General features: G+C 35.0%; 2 protein-coding genes and 2 long non-coding RNA genes across 5 annotated transcripts; 1 reads left to right on the forward strand and 3 right to left on the reverse strand.

The window, feature by feature from the left end:
* Nucleotides 1-731: 731 nt before the first annotated feature.
* LOC149632405 (uncharacterized) lies at nt 732-1,535 on the reverse strand. Its single transcript, XM_089851079.1, has 2 exons — nt 1,369-1,535; nt 732-1,275 (listed from the first exon to the last, which is right to left on the reverse strand). Exons 1-2 carry the CDS (start codon nt 1,473-1,475, stop codon nt 732-734), a joined length of 651 nt encoding a protein of 216 aa, XP_089707205.1. The 5' UTR covers nt 1,476-1,535.
* Nucleotides 1,536-7,929: 6,394 nt separating this feature from the next.
* Nucleotides 7,930-10,185, reverse strand: LOC149632406 (uncharacterized). Its single transcript, XR_016373848.1, has 3 exons — nt 9,449-10,185; nt 8,839-8,893; nt 7,930-8,267 (listed from the first exon to the last, which is right to left on the reverse strand). It is a non-coding gene; the product is annotated as an uncharacterized LOC149632406 (long non-coding RNA).
* An 802-nt stretch (nt 10,186-10,987) lies between these two features.
* On the forward strand, nt 10,988-11,807 carry LOC149632407 (uncharacterized). Its single transcript, XR_016373847.1, has 2 exons — nt 10,988-11,238; nt 11,476-11,807. It is a non-coding gene; the product is annotated as an uncharacterized LOC149632407 (long non-coding RNA).
* A 3,842-nt stretch (nt 11,808-15,649) lies between these two features.
* Nucleotides 15,650-18,487, reverse strand: LOC149632408 (uncharacterized). Of its 2 annotated transcripts, XM_089851106.1 has the most exons (4): nt 16,381-18,487; nt 16,005-16,304; nt 15,791-15,940; nt 15,650-15,713 (listed from the first exon to the last, which is right to left on the reverse strand). In XM_089851106.1, the coding sequence occupies exon 1, from the start codon at nt 18,015-18,017 to the stop codon at nt 16,917-16,919; it is 1,101 nt and encodes a 366-aa protein (XP_089707232.1). In that variant the 5' UTR covers nt 18,018-18,487; the 3' UTR covers nt 15,650-15,713; nt 15,791-15,940; nt 16,005-16,304; nt 16,381-16,916. The 2 variants fall into 2 exon arrangements, with proteins under 2 accessions (XP_089707232.1, XP_089707231.1); XM_089851105.1 differs by having other exon boundaries at nt 16,005-18,487.
* Nucleotides 18,488-20,044: the final 1,557 nt, after the last annotated feature.

Below are 20,044 nucleotides of genomic sequence, written 5' to 3' on the forward strand. Positions count from 1 at the left end.
CTTCTATATAATTAGCGCCGATCTCGGCGATTTCGATGATTTTAACGAAGAAGTAGTGTTAAACATAAACTGTGATGGATACCGGTAAATTAATTTCGTTTAGGGTGTTAGACACCGTAAGAATGCTGCTCTTGCCGAGTATGGGCTCGGAAGATGTGCGAGAGCTTTTAACCGCATTAGAAAATTTAATTGCGGGGTATATTCGTCCCAGGTGTGTATTGAAGATATAGAAAATATTTTGATTTATTATTAATTATTACTAGTATTTCATTTATTTAATAATATATTTTTCTACCCCTCCGCTTAGTCCAACAAGGGACGAAAACGGGGTTTTTCCCACCCCGGACGGGGGATCACCATCCCCTAACTGTGATGGATATGCGTATGATTCATTAACACTTTCAATCCTACTTACGTTTTTTACAATGTACATAGTTTCACTAAAAAACTTTTTATTTTTTTTTCTTCTTCTTACTCATTAACAGCGTACAAAACGCGTTATATTCATTGTTTGTGAGGAGGCGGGATAGCCGCAACATGGCCGAAATGGCCGTGGAGGAAGGCGCGATGATCTCGCAGTTGGAACGGGCGCTTATACAGCACGTTGGCGCTGCTATAAATTCTAGCGTGTTGGAGAATTTTGAAATCGCATTTCAAATATAAAAATAAAAAAATAAATGAAATAAAAGCTAAATAAATATATGTATCACTTAATTTGAATTTATTTTGTTTTATTCGTCTCCTAAATGATTATTTACAATTTCTTTGTGATTATAAATCCACTCGGAAAATAATATACATTTAGATAGTGCGCATAAATACTTTTTATTATTACGGACAGTTTTATGATTTAGCATGCATGTAACCATCGGACCATCATAATCGATTTCGTTAGCTTTTGGACATCCTACTCCATTCAAGTCTATAACTTCTCGATTAATAATGTTCAACAAAAAGAAGCACTTTTCCTCCCCTTTACAGAATACGCGGTCGTAACCTTGAACTGCAGATTGGAGGCACTCGCCGAGCTTTTCGTAGGGGGTTACTCCATAATCCCATTCCAGACCATGCAGGTTCTTTACAAGCCACCTGTTCTGACGCACAGTGTCGTATGTAAGTTGTTTTTTACTGTACGGGGGCGCGAAAGACCATGATCCAACTCTCGGGGTTTTCTCGACGCTTGTTACCTCTACTTCCTTGGCTATTTGTTCCCGTTCAACTCCAACAATTCGCCCGGTAAGAAAATCAAAGTCAACGACCACGGATTTCTTAAGCCTTGGTGAGGGTAAAAAAATCCCCCATTAACACTGATATTTACGGTTGAAACTTTAACTTTAAAAATAATAAGTACACAAAAACTATACTTACATTGTACTTGTTGGATGGTCCTTCCTTCCTCGTCGTACTTTAGAGAGATTGTGATGGTGGATTAACTCAGGGTCCTGGCTATTTATACTATTTAATATGATCAACATCCAAGCTTTGACTGTACATTATTGGTGTTTGCGCCGTGGGTTTTTTCGGGAAGATTATTCTCTAACAATCTACAACTTTGACTGTACATTTTACGTCATGGCCTTAAACAACGTTAACTTGGGTTTTACGGGGCGAATTTTAATTTTTCTAGAATGATCTAGAATAATCGGTAGAGCTGGGTTTTTACGGGGATTCTTTATTTTCCCCCAACGTCATCTGGAGTTTCATACCCCCTTAACTATTTGATTAATATACTCCAATGTATGTACTTCTACATCCGAGAATCGAACACGCTTCATTGACCTGTCAATCAAAACACCCCTTGCAGGTGCGGGGATGAGAGGGATGAGTCAATCAAAAACGCCCACTTGCAGGTGCGGGGATGAGAGGGGTGAGTCAATCAAAAAGGCCCACTTGCAGGTCTGAGAGAGGGGTGAGTCAATCAAAAGGTTTACGTTTTCTCACCCGCCATCCTGTAATCCTCAATCCTCAATCCTCATATCCTCAATCCTCAATCCTCCCTGCCTTCCACTGTATGTTTTGGGACCGGCACGAAGACCCTACTGTCATTAATTGATATGTTTGCTAGACAGTTTCCATGTATCATAAATAAGAAGGTTTATCAATTCAAATTGAAAGAATTTGCGGGGGATACTATCCTCGTATTTCCCGTACACCTCACATCGCACAAAATGTACGGAATGCCAACCCCAAATATTTGCCAGTTAGGGAGTTGCCATCCTCGCAATGAGGAGGGATGTAAATTTCGTATCTTTTATTACACTCACAGTTTAATGTTTCATGAAGTTCATTATCACATGAGATCCAATGACGCGAATAATTATTTCGCGAATAAGTATTTCGCAGACTTTCTTTAATTAATAAAACGTTTGTAAGTTCTACATTTTGTAGGCGAGGGATAGTAAATAAACAATATTTGTAGAATCTCGAATAAAAAGAAAATGTTTGAATGACATGGGTTTCTAATAATTTTACGTAGGTTTAATATAATTAATATTTTAAGCCCATTTAAAACCTTATCTTTTCACCATTTAAACAACTGCCTTATCTGGAAGTTCATATCTATATAAATAACTATCTTGTTATAGATTTATATGGTTGTTGATCTGGAGGTTCATATCTACATTTAAATAACTATCTTGTTATAGATTTAAATGGTTTTCGAAACCCCACCAATTACGTCAATAAATGTAACACATTCTAACTAGATATATATATATATATATAAATTAGACATACTTAATTTGCTTAAAGCAGATGGACTTGCTTGATCTATTGAATTAAAGTGTTATAAAATTTGGGGATAAAATATATTTTAAGATTAAATTTAACATCGATTTAAAAAGGATATTTTCTCTGTGGAATTTAAAACAAATTAAAATACGCTAAAAGTACAATAAAACACTCTAAAACTACACTATACCACAATAAAATACACTAAGGTACAATAAAACTACACTATACCACAATAAAATACACTAAGGTAAAATAAAATACACTAAGGTGCAATAAAATACACTAAGGTACAATAAAACTACAATAAAACACAGTAAAACACAATAAAATACACTAAAAGTACAATAAAATACACTAAAAGTACAATAAAACACACTAAAACTACAGTAAAACACAATAAAATACACTAAAAGTACAATAAAACACACTAAAAGTACAATAAAACACTCTAAAAGTACAATAAAACACTCTAAAACTACACTAAGGTACACTATACCACAATAAAGTACACTAAGGTACTTAAATTACAACAAAATACAATACAATTACAGTAAAACACACTGAAATACAATAAAACTACAATAAAACACACCAAAGCACAGTAAAACACAATAAAATACACTAAAACACAATAAAATACACTAAAAGTACAATAAAATACTCTAAAACTACACTAAGGTACAATAAAATACACTAAGGTACAATAAAACTACACTAAGGTACAATAAAATACACTAAGGTACAATAAAACTACACTATACCACAATAAAATAAACTAAGGTATAATAAAATACACTAAGGTACAATAAAATACACTAAGGTACAATAAAATACACTAAGGTACAATAAAACACAATAAAACTACAGTAAAACACAATAAAATACACTAAAAGTACAATAAAACACTCTAAAACTACACTAAGGTACAATAAAACCCTCTAAAACTACACTAAGGTACAATAAAACACTCTAAAACTACAGTTTACCACAATAAAGTACACTAAGGTACAATTGAAAGTTATGATGAAAAACTTAAATTACAATAAAATTACAGTAAAACACAATAAAACACTCTAAAACTACAATAAAACTACAATAAAACACTCTAAAATTACACTATACCACAATAAAGTACACTAAGGTGCAATAAAAAGTTATGATGAAAAACTTAAATTACAACAAAATACAATAAAATTACAGTAAAACACACTGAAATACAATAAAACTATAATAAAACACACCAAAACACAATATAACACTCTAAAACTACACTAAAAGTACAATAAAACACTCTAAAACTACACTAAACCACAATAAAACACTCTTAAACTACACTATACCACAATAAAATACACTAAGGTACAATAAAACTACAATAAAACGCACCAAAGCACACTAAAACTGCAATAAAACAGTCTAAAATTCACTTAAATTACAACAAAACACACTAAACTACAGTAAAACATGTTAACAAATAGACCGCCATATATATTTCAAGAAGGAAAAAAACTGAATTTTTTGAAAGTTATTTATTTGTCTTAGTTTTCCCAATTTCCCAGGTTTGTACGAACCCTGAATTCAAGCTCGTACAGATAGGCAGTTCAGCGTTATTATGAAAAATGCAGAAATAATATCCTCATAAAAAGTTCACCACAATGTTTATTGGTAACATTTATTTTCTGTTTTTCTTTACAATTAATTGACAAGAAATATTTCATTAAGAAATACAATGAAGAGGTATTGTTGTTATTTATTTGTCTTTGATATTTCTTTTTTCGTTAGTAAATACAAGTTGGGAAAGCCAAAATATTACCTCTCCGAGTAGAGATGACTATCACTACCCCTTAAACAACCTAAATATATGCAATGCTAATTAAAGGGTTACCTAAGACCATTTCACTCTGGTGTTTATATTTGAAATGTTAATATCAAAAGATGTTCTTGGAATATTGAGATGAAACAGAGTTTTATAGCTACACAACTACTAAAAGAATCGTAATGCTGAAAAATATTTAAAATATTTCCATTTAATATTCTGCAAAAAGAAAATGTTATCGTTTTGTAAGAGATCTTTTCATCCTCATCGCTTTATATTAACTTTGATACGCGTGTAGTGTTTCGATTCAGATGCAATCTTCATTACTCGTTCCATATTAACTTTGATATGAGTATAGTATTTTGATTCAGGTGCGACAAAAATATATTCAATATAATTGAATAAATCATGCGGTCATTTTTGAGACGCCTGTAACTTTCTGTTGTAATAAAACAATTCTAACACAGCGAATTTTATTTTATGATTTTATTTCGTATTTGTTTTTTAAATATAAACACTACAAAGCTCAATATTATTCAAAATACATCATACATCATGGAAACTGAACATCTTTTCTCAACGGACATTCGTATTTTAAATGAAAAAATAAAAAAAGGATAATAAAGATCAGTAAACTTACATAAATGTTTTCTTGGAAATATGAATAACGAAACAAAAAGGAAACATGAGTTGCCTTAAGCACAACATTATATACTGAAAAATTATAAGGCTTTAATGATCGTACAACAACAATTTATAGTACATATTTTTCTTTTTAAGTACAGAAAATTGGAAACTTAGTAATTTCTTTCTTGAAATTTGAAATAATCACAAAGAAAGAAAAAATGAAACGTAACTTGCCTTTAGAACAACATTACATATCCTTAAATGTTAAGGCACGTACAACAATTTATAGTATATATTTTTCTTTGAAAGTACAGAAAAATTTGGAAACTTAGTAATTTATTTGTTGAAACTTGAAATAATCACAAAGAAAGAAAAAATGAAACGTAACTTGCCTTTAGAACAACATTACATATCCTTAAATGTTAAGGCACGTACAACAATTTATAGTATATATTTTTCTTTGAAAGTACAGAAAAATTTGGAAACTTAGTAATTTATTTGTTGAAACTTGAAATAATCACAAAGAAAGAAAAAATGAAACATCACTTGCCTTTGAGCAACATTGTATACCCTTAAATGTTAAGTCAAGTACAACAATTTATAGTAAATATTTTTCTTTGAAAGTACAGAACATTTAGGAAACTTAGTAATTTCTTTCTTGAAACACCAAAAAAAAAAGTAAAATTGAAATATCACTTGCCTTCAGAACAACTTTACATAACGTTAAATGTTAAGGACCATACAACTATTTATAGTATATATTTTTCATTGACAGTACAGAAATTTAGGAAACTTAATGTCAGTTTATCAAAATGAAATCGAGGACTGTTAGAAGATTTCACTTTTTTTAAACAATTTTCACTAGGTGGCAGCAAATCGCTCTCTGTTTTCGAACCATCCGCAAGCATTTCTTTCAAAATATCGCATAATATTTGTCTTCCATGAAGCTTCGAAAATTTATTTGGTCCAGACCAATAAAACTTCAATCGATAATCATCTTCGTCAGGAGCAATCGAATCACATCTTTTTAGTAACATCAGAGATAATTCTTCTGACATCTCGAACTCGAAAACTTTCAAAAATGATTTCAGTAAATCCAGACAAATTACATCGTTTTTACACGTATTATATCTATGAATAAACTTTACAATAATAGTAACACCAGTATCGCTCAAAATTAGAGTCTTTTTGTCATTTCTCGAAGTACGCTTAAATTCAGAAAGGATTTCACGAAACATATCAAAGTCCAATTTTGAATGAGACGTACTCAAGGACGGGTTTGAACGCGACAACCGTGATAGCAGAGTTCCTACATAATCGGGTTATGAGAATAATTTTTCTTTAATCACGCGTGAAGCACGACCCCAGATAATTGTGAATATTAGATTTGATTTCATATCAGAAAGGTTCGACACTATGAGCTTTAATATATTAATGTAGCCACGAATGTCCGCCATATCCAGTAGTGGTTGAAAAAATTTCGGATGTAATGAAATCGGGTATCTAAGAAAACAAGTCATAATCATTTTAGGGAACTGCGAAGCAACGTTTTGTGATTGTTCTGGGTTCAGTTCAGGCAACAGAAATGACAATAGTCCAATATTTTCGTGAAACGAGGAATTTTGGAATTTATCTATTATCGTCTTAAAAGGTTGGTCTCTCTCCGGCGGCATCAATTTTTCCCAAAAGTAAGTCATTGGTAGTTGGCCTATTCCATCATCTTCGCTGGTGTATTTTCATTCACATATCAACTTTAAGCAAATATGTCCATTTTTTCTTTTTGACTAGGTGCATCTTGACTACTTTGACTAGGTGCATCTTGACTAATTTGACGAGATGCATCTTGACTAATTTGACCAGATGCATTTTGACTAATTTGATCAGATGCATCTTGACTATTTTGAGCAGATGCTTCTTGACTATTTTGACCAGATGCATCTTGACTATTTTTACCAGATGCATCTTGACTATTTTTACCAGGCGCATCTTGACTAGATTGAACAGGCGCATCTTGACTAGATTGAACAGGCGCATCTTGATTAATTTGACCAGGCGCATCTTGACTAAATTGAACGGGCATATCCTGATTTGGCGTCAAACGTGGAAAAGCGGGAGCATTGGGTGGTCCAGACTTGGAAGACTTTATAAAAAAAATAACTTTAAGTTCTAATGCGCCATTTTGAATCAAGACACACTACTAACAGATTCGATTCCTGCGTACACAATGTTTTTAGACTAGGAGGAATCATACCATTTACAGAAGGATGCGTGACTTTTGACTCCACCATCGAGTCGGGTCCCCTTGTGTAAATGGTATGAATGGCACTCCTAGTCTAAAAACATTGTGGATAAGTAGCACTGAAAGTAATATATTATTTCAAGCCCAGAGTTGGTTCCCTCCCGAACTACACTTGACAGTAGTAGATATAATACCTGCTTTTCAATTCTGTCTAAGGTAGCAAAGTCAAAATCAAAGTCCTCGTCGTCAACGAAACTTTCTTCCAAATCCACAACGTTTTTTCCCGCAGAAGTGCTGGGCAGAGGCTGAGAAGAACTGTAGACGCGTCCGTACGGAGTTACTCTATGCTTGGATTTGTTTTTAGAACAATTAGCTTCAAAATGCCCTAAATTCCCGCAACCGAAACATGTTGGTCGTTTAGAGAATGTTCTAGTTGGAATCGGTACTTCGTCTGGTTCACCGTACTTCGTCTTAAATATATTTTTTAATTGCAATTCATTCAGGGGTGACGCCTTGTTTAATCTAAACATTCTAGTTCTAAAGTCTATGTTTGCACCAAAACCACAGAGAGTTATGGCGCCTAATTCCACAAAGTTTTCTTTAGTAGAAATTAACATTTTATGTCCTTCCAATTGCTTATTTTCTAGTTTGAGATTTACTAACGTCATTCCAATGCAGTCTGTTACATCTTCGACTGCTTTAATGTTTTCTGTTAATCTTTCAAACGGGAGATTGCCAAGCCTTTCCCAAAGCTTTGCTGACAGTCTTGAAAAATATCTATCACTTCGAATGAGACAATCACACGTTATCTCACCAACCTTTACTTTCTTCAAAAATGGTGGTGTTTCGGGTCTATAATAAATATACCAAAAATTTAGTATCAATTACTTTAACCACCTTATTTCCCTATCACCGGAAGTTAGCCTTAATTTAGGGTTCATACAACTATTGATAAACCGCTTTTCCTGAAATAACCAGGTTCTCTCCTATACATATCATTTATATTGCCAGATGCAAGCGTAATAAATATTTTAAAACGTAAACAACAAAAACGAATGTTACTTATGTTACTTCCATACACTTATCAGTGAAATATTTGCTTTTTTTTAGAAAAAAAGGTAAATTTAGAGGCAAATTGCAGGTAAATTAAGCTATAAACGTTTAAATTATGGAAAATATAGGATGCAAAATACAAGAAAATAAGCAGTTATGATACTCATATACTAAAATGAAATAGAAAGTGACTTAATTTTAAAACAGTAAACGAAAGAAGACAAAGTCAGTATTAAAATGGCGAAATTAAAATTTGAAATGGGATGCACAGCTTAAAATGCAAAGTAATTGTAGTTTCAAATATTTGCAAAAAAAAAGATTGAATTCCGGTGATAGAGAATGAAGTGGGTTCTTTAATACGATTTCTAACCTCAAAATAAGCGCCATGAAATCTCAAATCGAAAACCATACAAGAAATATTACGTCTGAAAGTAAATTAGATTTATTAAAAATGGATGACATTAGTGGTAATTAATACCCTTTAATCTAAATAATTTTGATCACACCAATCTTGAAGATACCTGATTCTAGCTGCCATATAGAGCTATTTCAGAGGGGGTAATGGCTACGTCACCAATGCTATTTGCCCATAGAGAAAACCCTCATAAAATGTCCGCCCTACACTCAAAGGCAGGCCCAATTTTCGTAGCAGACGAAATTTTTCCCCCACTGAAATAGCTCTATTGGTACTTTTTTAACCACTAACTCTTATGTCTATCAAGGACCGTGCTTGGTCAATGAGATACAAAACGCTATCGCATTGTGCTTGGTTACAAGGTTGTGGGGGACATTTCGTTGTATTAAGATCGCAACCTAAATGGCACTGTTGTCAACAGATTCTCCCGTAATGTGTATTAAGCCCATTTTTAAAACCCTGAGAAACGGTGCTTTTTTGGCCAGAATATGTTTAAGCGCTTATCGCTTTCCTTGTAGTTCTTATAAACACGGCCATATTGGATCAATTTAATATAAATACTTACATATTTTTAAAAGGTTTCTCGACAACGATTACTTTAAGTTGATGCACAATTGTCACGCAATTAAGAAAAGCACAGTTTTAAATGAGCGTGTAGACTTTATCCAACATCGAAACTGTAATGCGTAGAAGCCAATTGAAACAATTCTTAAGGGTCTTGTAGCAAAAAATACGTGGATTATTTTCAATGTGATGTACAATCGTCCCGCAATTAAGAAGCGCAGTTTTACATTTAACATACATCGAGCGAGAACTCTACTTCCAACGTCCGAAGTCCGAACAGTAAATGGATAAAAGTAACTTAAACCAGTTCATTTAATCGTAATGAAGTTTTCAGCAACGTGTCTTGAAGCCTTTGCGAAAAAGTATTGATATTCCGTGTCGTAGTAGTGCAAGGCCGACAACCCCAAAATCTTGAAGCAAAACATACGGGGATTATTTTCAATGTGATGAAAAATCGTCCCGCAATTAAGAAGCACAGATTAAGATTTAACATAAATCGAGCGAGTACTCTACTTCCAACGTCCGAACTCCTAAGTACGAACATTAAAAAGTAACTTAAACCAGTTCATTAATCGTAATGAAATTTTCTCTTTTCAGCAACGTGTCTTGGAGCCTTTGCGAAAAACCACTCGATCACGCAAAGCGCATGAAGCAAAGCGTGATCGAGTGGGCTGTGTGCAAAGCCAACAATAAAATTATTTGGCCGTGCCGTGGTGGTGCAGGTGGTTAGTCTTGCACCACTACGGCACGACCCATTAATGTGATTGTTGGCCTTGCACCACTACCGCACGACCCAGAATGGATGGGGTTGTTGGCCTTGCACCACTACGGCACGGCATATCAATACTTTTTTTGCAAAGGCTTCAAGACACGTTGCTGAAAACTTCATTACGATTAAAGAACTGGTTTAAGTTACTTTTATCCATTTATTGTTCGGACTTCGGACGTTGGAAGTAGAGTACTCGCTCGATTTATGTTAAATGTAAAACTATGCTTCTTAATTGCGCGACGATTGTACATCACATTGAAAATAATCCACGTATTTTTTGCTACAAGATTTTTAAGAGTTGGTTCAATTGGCTTCTAGCCATTACAGTTTCGATGTTGGAAAAAGTATACGCGCTCATTTAAAACTGTGCTTTTCTTAATTGCGCGACAATTGTGCATCAACTTAAAGTAATCGTTGTCGAGAAACCTTTTAAAAATATGTAAGTATTTATATTAAATTGATCCAATATGGCCGTGTTTATAAGAACTACAAGGAAGTAACAAACCACTTTGGTTAGCCTAAATGTGTGCCCTAAAATGGGGGAATTGGGACAAAGTGTATGAGACCATTTGTATATTCTCTAGTCTGAGGCAACTTTTAGTTTTGGATAGTCCCGCCATAATTTACACGGCCATATTGAACATTTCAAGGGAGTGGGGAGCTTAAAACACGATTTTTATATTTCAGAAATGGCTTTTACGCATTTACTGTTTGGAGTGTTGTCTGTAAAGTCTATTAGCTCAATTTACCTCAAATTAATACCACCTAGAACATTCTCTAAACAACCATAATGTTTCATTTGCGGGAGTTTCGGGCACTTTGTACCTGATTGTTCTAAAAACAATTCCAAACATAGAGTAACTCCCTACAACAGCGTTTACAGTTCTTCTCAGCCTCTCCCCAGCACTTTTGCGGGGAAAAACGTTGTGGACGTGGAAGGACTTTTAGCTTCCGATGACGACTTTGATTTTGACTATGAGATCTTAAACAGAATGGAAGAGCAGGTGTTATATTTGCTACAGGTAAGTGTAGTTGGGACTTTTAGTGCTACTTATACACAATGTTTTTAGAGTAGGAGGACTCATACCATTTACACAAGGGGCCCTGACTCGGTGGTGGAGTCAAAAGCTACACCTCCTTGTGTAAAGGGTATGATCCCTGCTAGTCTTAAAACATTGTGTACACAGGAATCGAGTCTGTCAGCAGTGGGTCTTGATTTGGAATGGCCCATTAGAACTTAAAATTATTTTTTTATAAAGTCTTTCAGTTATTTTGCGCATTCCAAGTTTGGACCACCCAATGCTCTCGTTTTGTCATGTTTGACGCCAAATCAGGACATTCCAGTTCAATCTAGTCAAGACGTGGTCCTTCAAAACTACAATTACTTTGCACTTTAAGCTGTGCATCCCATTTCAAATTTTAATTTCGCCATTTTAATACTGACTTTGTCTTCTTTCGTTTACTGTTTTAAAATTAAGTCACTTTCTATTTCATTTTAGTATATGAGTATCATAACTGCTTATTTTCTTGTATTTTGCATCCTATATTTTCCATAATTTAAACGTTTATAGCTTAATTTACCTGCAATTTGCCTCTAAATTTACCTTTTTTTCTAAAAAAAGCAAATATTTCACTGATAAGTGTATGGAAGTAACATAAGTAACATTCGTTTTTGTTGTTTACGTTTTAAAATATTTATTACGCTTGCATCTGGCAATATAAATGATATGTATAGGAGAGAACCTGGTTATTTCAGGAAAAGCGGTTTATCAATAGTTGTATGAACCCTAAATTAAGGCTAACTTCCGGTGATAGGGAAATAAGGTGGTTAAAGTAATTGATACTAAATTATTGGTATATAACAGATGTAACAGACAGCATTGGAATGACATTAGTAAATCTCAAACTAGAAAATAAGCAATTGGAAGGACATAAAATGTTAATTTCTACTAAAGAAAACTTTGTGGAATTAGGCGCCATAACTCTCTGTGGTTTTGGTGCAAAAATAGACTTTAGAACTAGAATGTTTAGATTAAACAAGGCGTCACCCCTGAATGAATTGCAATTAAAAAATATATTTAAGACGAAGTACGGTGAACCAGATGAAGTACCAATTCCAACAAGAACATTCTCTAAACGACCAATAGTCAAGACGTGGTTGCTCGAAATAGTCAAGACGTGGTTGCTCGAAATAGTTAAGACGTGGTTGCTCAAAATAGTCAAGATGCACCTGGTCAAATTAGTCAAGATGCACCTAGTCAAATTAGTCAAGATACACCTAGTCAAATAAGTCAAGATCCGCGCCGTCAAATTTGTCAAGATGGGATTACTCGATCTAGTCAACCCCAACCACAAAAAACTGGGAAAAACTTATACCAGAAAAAAAAACTCTTAAATAATGATGATGAAGAAAAAATGGACATATTTGCTTAATGTTGATATCTGAATGAAAATAAAGAAAAATACACTGGGAATGCCTAAAGAGTTTTTTTATGCTATTGGTTCAAATTTGAGAGTAGTTCCAGCATTATTTGTAGTTGGGGGCTCTTATGTGTTCCGCATGACATAATCTGACTTAGTCCAGACTTAACGTTTTCTATCAGCATTCAATCATGAGTTAATAATATACTAGCTCCCTATAAGTTACTCAGGCCGATTAGAATAATATATCCGGCGATTTCTTCCGGGAAGTCCGAAGTTAGGGGAGAGAGGGAGAAAGTATCTGTAAGCGCCAAAACTGAAATTCTAGTACAAGAGGCCACCGCAACGCGTCTCGCATAATTCAGTCTCGTAGTAGGCTTCCGAAGCTAACGGCGCGGAAGAAGACGCTGGAAACGTTATTCTTCCCGGTGTGAGTAACTTATAGGGAGCTAGAATATTATTAACTCACGCATTCACCCAAAGTTTAAATCAAAGTTTGCCTATCTAAGCCTTTGTTGATTTTATATATTTCGATAAACTGTCCGTCTCTACCATAATTAAGAGACTTACATTACAAACTTAAGAAGTCATTTAACCTAAATGGACTTCACTACTAACTTATTCTCCCGAAATCAGAAGTATACAATAGTTCTCTTCGAGAGAAGTGTACCACATCTGAACATTTAAAGCAAGGGTATGAAACCGAATCACATACAAGATAAATAATTCCCTCACCATTACTCTATTAGCGCTTAACTATTTGACAAGGCGTGCTTGTGGGTTTTTTTCATATATGTCAAGACGAAGTTTGTGCAGGTTGATTGTTAAGGAAAACAATAATTCCAGAATTTGCTATGTATTGGGATAACATCTTAATATCCCCTATATTATAAAACTTATCGACTTCATACATGTATATTATCATCATTATTTGTCTTAAATTACCTTCGACGGCTGAACGAGGTTCATCTTACAAAATATAGGAACGATGTCATATATTTTAACGTTCACTTTATTTACTTTTCATAGACCATAACATTCTGAAAGTACATTAGGCTCAGAAGACGGTATTTATAATATTACATTAGGCTCAGAAGACAGTATTTATAACACTTCAACAATACTTCAATATATACAAAGCAAAAAATAACATAATACATTAAACTGTACAGTAAAAGTTAGATATAACCCAATTAAAACCATAAAACCCACAATACATATGGGAACAAAAGGTTATTGAAAAACCATTAACAGAACAGTATTTATAATAGAACGTTTCTATCTATATACAACATTGAATAGTTATTTAACATTATATATTGGAACCTTCAGTATAATTTAACATTAAGCAAATTCGAACCATAAAAACCCACAGCGCATATGGGGAAAAAAGGTTCTGGGAAAACCCCATTTGGGAAAAAACCATAATCATAGTTGAATTATTAATATTAAAACACTTATTTTTAAATTGTTGGTTGATTTTTCACTCTAACGTCTGAGCTATCCACGAATAAATTTATTAATAGCATTATCGAACGCTGCAATGGATGTCAAATATTCATGTCATAATACAAGCTAATTCCAGCCATAAAAACCCACAGCGCATGTGGGAAAAAAGGCTCTGGGAAAACCCATTTGGGAAAAAACCATAATCACAGTTGAATTATTAATATTAAAACACTTATTTTTAAATTGTTAGTTGATTTTTCACTCTAACGTCTGAGCTATCCACGAATAAATTTATTAATAGCATTATCGAACGCTGCAATGGATGTCAAATATTCATGTCATAATACAAGCTAATTCGAGCCATAAAAACCCACAGCGCATGTGGGAAAAAAGGCTCTGGGAAAACCCATTTGGGAAAAAACCATAATCACAGTTGAATTATTAATATTAAAACACTTATTTTTAAATTGTTAGTTGATTTTTCACTCTAACGTCTGAGCTATCCACGAATAAATTTATTAATAGCATTATCGAACGCTGCAATGGATGTCAAATATTCATGTCATAATACAAGCTAATTCCAGCCATAAAAACCCACAGCGCATGTGGGAAAAAAGGCTCTGGGAAAACCCATTTGGGAAAAAACCATAATCACAGTTGAATTATTAATATTAAAACACTTATTTTTAAATTATTGATTTTCCACTCTGACGTCTGAGCTATCCACGAATAAATTGATTAATAGCATTAACAAACGATGCAATGGATGTCAAATATTCATGTCATAATACAAGCTAATTCGAACCATAAAAACCCACAACGCATGTGGGAAAAAGGCTCTGGGAAAACCCATTTGGGAAAAAACCATAATCACAGTTGAATTATTAATATTTAAACACTTAATTTTATATTGTGAGTTGATTTTTCACTCTGACGTCTGAGCTATCCACGAATAAATTTAATAATAGCATTATCGAACGATGCAATGGATGTCAAATATTCATGTCATAATACAAGCTAATTCGAGCCATAAAAACCCACAGCGCATGTGGGAAAAAAGGCTCTGGGAAAACCCATTTGGGAAAAAACCACAATCAAATTAGGACTATTAATATTAAAACTTCTTCAGACTGTTTAAGGATGAATGTTTGGTGGATAGCGTCCGAAAGAAAGCAATAACCTAGTAGATGAGGCGTAGTTCATAAAGTTTCGTTTTTTCGAAACTATTACATAAGTGTATTGGCGCTGTACGTTTCAGATAACAAAGACCAAGACGACTCCAGTTCCACAAAATAGGAAAACTCCGCCTCTTGGCGTTAAGTTTTTCTCCTTTCTGTATTTCCACTGCTAGACAGCTATGCAGCCCGCCCTTGTATTGGTCTACTTGCTGCTCCCATAACATTGAACGTGCTAGAACTATAGTTCTAGTCGATAAATTGCGGCGCAGTCCAACTTCCGCTTTGAGCGTTGGCCAACGTTTGAGGACGCTCCAGTGTTACCAACGGCAGATAACGCCGCCAGGAACATTTTCAAAATCACCTCGGCCGCATTTTGCCGAAAAAAGGGGATTTTCGACTAGGACTGTTGAATTGTCGCCGATTATTCAGCCATTTCCGCTTCGCCATACCTAAAACATTTTTAAAGTACGCTATACAAAATTGCTCCATTCTTCACCAAACCTATGAAACTTGGTGCAACACTTACACTTTGTTCAGTGGTTCGCCTTTAGATGAACCCACAGTTGCCGCTCCAGATCTCAGTCATCTGACGCAACCATTTTAACGTTTTCAGAGTTGTATTTCACCTTTATTAAGCCTAAGGATAAGCCTTGAGATATATTTGCCGACGTATTTTCTGAAGAACCACAATAAATCACCTCAACGATTATCCCCATTAACTAATTATCACTATTACATACCTTGTTTACAATTTCGTTGACCTTGTCCTCCATGGCTACCCATGAACTAAACCAATGCTGTACGGTTACTCATGAATCACTCCAATCCTCTAGGGCATTCATGAACTACGCATATCCTCTAGGGCATTCATGAACTACGCATATCCTCTAGGGCATTCATGAACTACGCATATCCTCTAGGGTATTCATGAACTACGCATATCCTCTTGGGCATTCATGAACTACGCATATCCTCTAGGGTATTCATTAACTACACAAATCCTCTAGGCTACTCATGAACTACGCCAATCCTCCAGGTTACTCATAAAATATACCATATTTTTAAATGGATTAATACCAAACTTATATGACCGTCAATTACAATAATGATACTTACCATTTTTTTTTCAAATCTTGAAGTCAGATGTGGGTTCTTTAGTCAAGGATCCCAAGCCTTGTGTGGGTCTCTTAGTCAAGGATCCCAAGCCTTAAGTGGGTCTCTTAGTACAGGATCCCAAGCCTTATTTTAGGTTTCTTAGTACAGGATCCCAAGCCTAATTTTAGGTTTCTTAGTACAGGATCCCAAGCCTAATTTTAGGTTTCTTAGTACAGGATCCCAAGCCTAATTTTAGGTTTCTTAGTACAGGATCCCAAGCCATATGTGGGTTTCTTAGCCAAGGATCCCAAGCCTATTTCTCGTAGTTTAGACCCTTAAAGCAACATGCGGCTCCATTGCCGCCCCTACCATGATGCCTAACCTTGTATATACATAATAATTTTACCTTGCCGTAGGTAGGTAACAATGAGACTTAATGCATTAGGGAGGATCTGAAAATTATCCTAACAAGCTAAACCCAATGTACAATAGAAAGGTCGTCAATAAAGGGCGCACTGGAGCTCCACCTTGCTTTAAATAAATTTTTCCATTTCAAACTATGTTCTTTTAAAAATGCAAATACCCTTGTGGTAAGAATAATAAGACTCTCTATAACATGCATCGTATCGGTCTCGAAAAAGTTGGTTACCAAATGCCAAATCTAATTGACAATGATAGTCAGTCGAATACTTTTGTTCTAGACCCGGCAAAAGAGATATTCCATGTGAATCAAAGAACATTCTCAGTGCCGTTTGGCTCTTTAAAAAGTTAATATTGAAATCTCCAACCACAACTGTTGGAATAGACGAATCATATTTCATGTCAAACAAAGGGTTAAAGTCCTCAAACACAGTTCTCAAACTTCCTAAGGGAGATTTGTACAACAATACCACAGATATAAGTTCTCCTTCTATGTAAACATCTAACCAGCAACGTTCCACGTGAGAATTTCTAACAGGAATGTCGCTTCGTAAAACTCTAGTATCTATCTCCTTAACCTCGTTTTCAGGCGTGTCTCTTAAATATATGGACGAACCAAAAGCAACTCTGCGTGCCGTACTTGGCAAGTAAATACCACCTACTTCCTTAAAAGATGGCACTCTAAAATCGTCCGTCTCTTTTTTCCACGTTTCAACAAAACATAACATTTGACTTTTTATTATTACATTGTCTGCTAAAACATCTTCTAAATGAGCATTTAAAGACTGCACGTTATGAACATAAATGTAAAGGGGATCATGCAAGAAAGGTAGTTCGATGCTTTTTGTGTCTCGCAACCTCTTAAGTTCCAATTCTACTAGGTTGTTTTTGGGTGAATTAGGAACCTTAAATTTTCCATCAATATATAAACCGGAAGCGGTTTTCGCTCTACTACAAGCCACATATAAATGCGCTCTTTCAATTTTTTTTGTAGCCTTACAATGAACCACTACCGAGGAGTAAGTATCACCCTGACTTTTATGTATCGTAATGGCCTCAGAAACAACCAAAGGCAATTGTTTCCTAGAAACTGAGGCATTATTTTGTCTCCATTTTCTATTAAACGACTTGATGACCTTTTCAACAGGCGTCCACGAAGCGTTAATATCACTATTCAAATATAAACCATGACATTTTTGCCTCAACATTTTCCCAACTTTGGGATCGTCAAACTCCATCCATACCCTGAACGGGATTTTATCCCCGACCCTATTTGTGCCGTACTCTATCTTTCTTAACCAACCTGTCGCGCCATTAGTCCGTCAGAGGTGTCAACATTGTTGGTCATCATATATCTCGCGCCACACGCAAGAGTCAATTGTTTGGGCAGACCATACGTATCAGACGTTGCTAACTTTTCAACTTGGGAAAGTATGTTATTTTTAACTTCACTACTAAGATCACCATTGACAACATCTACTGAAACCGAAACAGCCTTTTCCGTATTCATGTTTAAAAGCTTATTTTGATTGAATTGGTTTACTTCCGCGTTAGTGGCGAAAAGATGTATCGCTTCTTTTGGGGGTACACGCTCAGGCGTTACCTCCAGACTACTAAAGAAATCAATATCATTTTGAGTCATACTTCCCACAGCCATTCTATTTAAAGCTTCAGCAAATATTTTATCATCCCTCTGTCTCATAATTTCCTCAAGTTAGGCAAATTCAAATTGCTCCCATATTGGGTTACCAATTAACGACGCGTAAGGATTATCTTTCTCACTTTGACCTTGAAATGCGAAATAATCGCAAACTGGTCTCAATTGGTTAAAGTCTCCAACTAGAACGACAGACACACCACCAAAATAATCAGGACAACCCATAATCTCTTGTAACCTAGCGTTTACCCGATTAAACACTTTCGCTCCAACCATTGAAATTTCGTCAATTATTACTAGTTTTACTTGACCATAGAGTAACCTGCATTTATGAAGTGTTTCACTTTCCAATCTCGATATATTTCCACCAAATTGGCTAACGGGTAAACTAAAAGTACTGTGCAAAGTTGCCCCACCTATGTTAAAGGCAGCCTTGTCAGTAGGTGCGCAACGGATTACTTTCGCTTCCGATGGATTACTCCCAGGTTGTTTGTTGTAAAACCTTGACACAGATTCAAATATAGCACTAATCAAAAGACTTTTCCCCACACCAGCGCCCCCTGTAACAAAGAGGCGCAACGGAGTTTCTTTGCTTTTTACATGATACAAAACATGGTAATATATCTCTCTTTGTTTTGAATTCAATTTTCTAAGAAGGGCGTTGTACTCAGAGTCATTAATTAAGGTAATTGACGGAGCAACAGTATTTTCGGCATTGCCATCAATAATTTCTCTATTAATATTTCCTACAGGTTCTTGAACCGTATTAATCAAAAAATCGGAATCATCCATAGCTAAAGATCTATCAACTTCATTTCTATGTTCTAATTCAGGCTGGATATAGTAACATCCACTTGAATTTCTCCATTTTCAAAATCTGCTACAGCCTGTTCCACGGCTGCTTCGTCAATTTCACTGTGAAATTCTTTCCTAACTTCATTAATAGTTTCGCGACAAAGCTCATATTCTGATTTCATATCCTTTGTCAAAATATCATTACTTTCATCGCGCCAAGCCTTAAATAACATTAATTGTTCACGATAAAAGTTATCGGGATCTTTTTCTAAATTGAATCTTCTGTACCTAATAATTTTAGCACGGCCACGTTTCCTAATAAACCCTGATTCATCTTTAAGTTTCATCCATTTACCATAAGCTTCAACTTCATTGCTCTCTCCCTCATCAACATGATCGTGGGCGGCTTTAGTCACTCTACGGGCTTTGGAATATTCGTACCAGGCACCAAATTGAGCTAACGTTATTGCCTCTAGTTCCTCTGGCCTTTGAACATAATGTTCTAGCATACCAGAGGCAAAAACGTCATTACTGTCTGCTGGTAGTTCTTCAAGTTCAGATTGACTCTTAAGAATGTGTACACGATTTTCAGGGGCATTGGTGTTTATAAAAACACAGGCGCGACTGCACCTGGACACAGGAATTTGTAAACCACAGTAAGCCGCTTCCTGAGCGCTTACCTCGTGGGCATTCAAGAACTGATTAGCAATTAGTTTCAACTTCTGTTTTACTGTACATTTATCATTTTTTGCCTGTTTAGAAGCTTCGCGCAGAAGCAAAGACATCCCTCTTTGAGACTTTCCTATATATGAT

This window comes from Phalangium opilio, unplaced genomic scaffold (genome assembly GCF_054372755.1).
Source record: "Phalangium opilio isolate 3A_F unplaced genomic scaffold, DU_Popi_V2 ptg000100l_1, whole genome shotgun sequence".
Lineage (NCBI taxonomy): Eukaryota > Metazoa > Arthropoda > Arachnida > Opiliones > Phalangiidae > Phalangium > Phalangium opilio.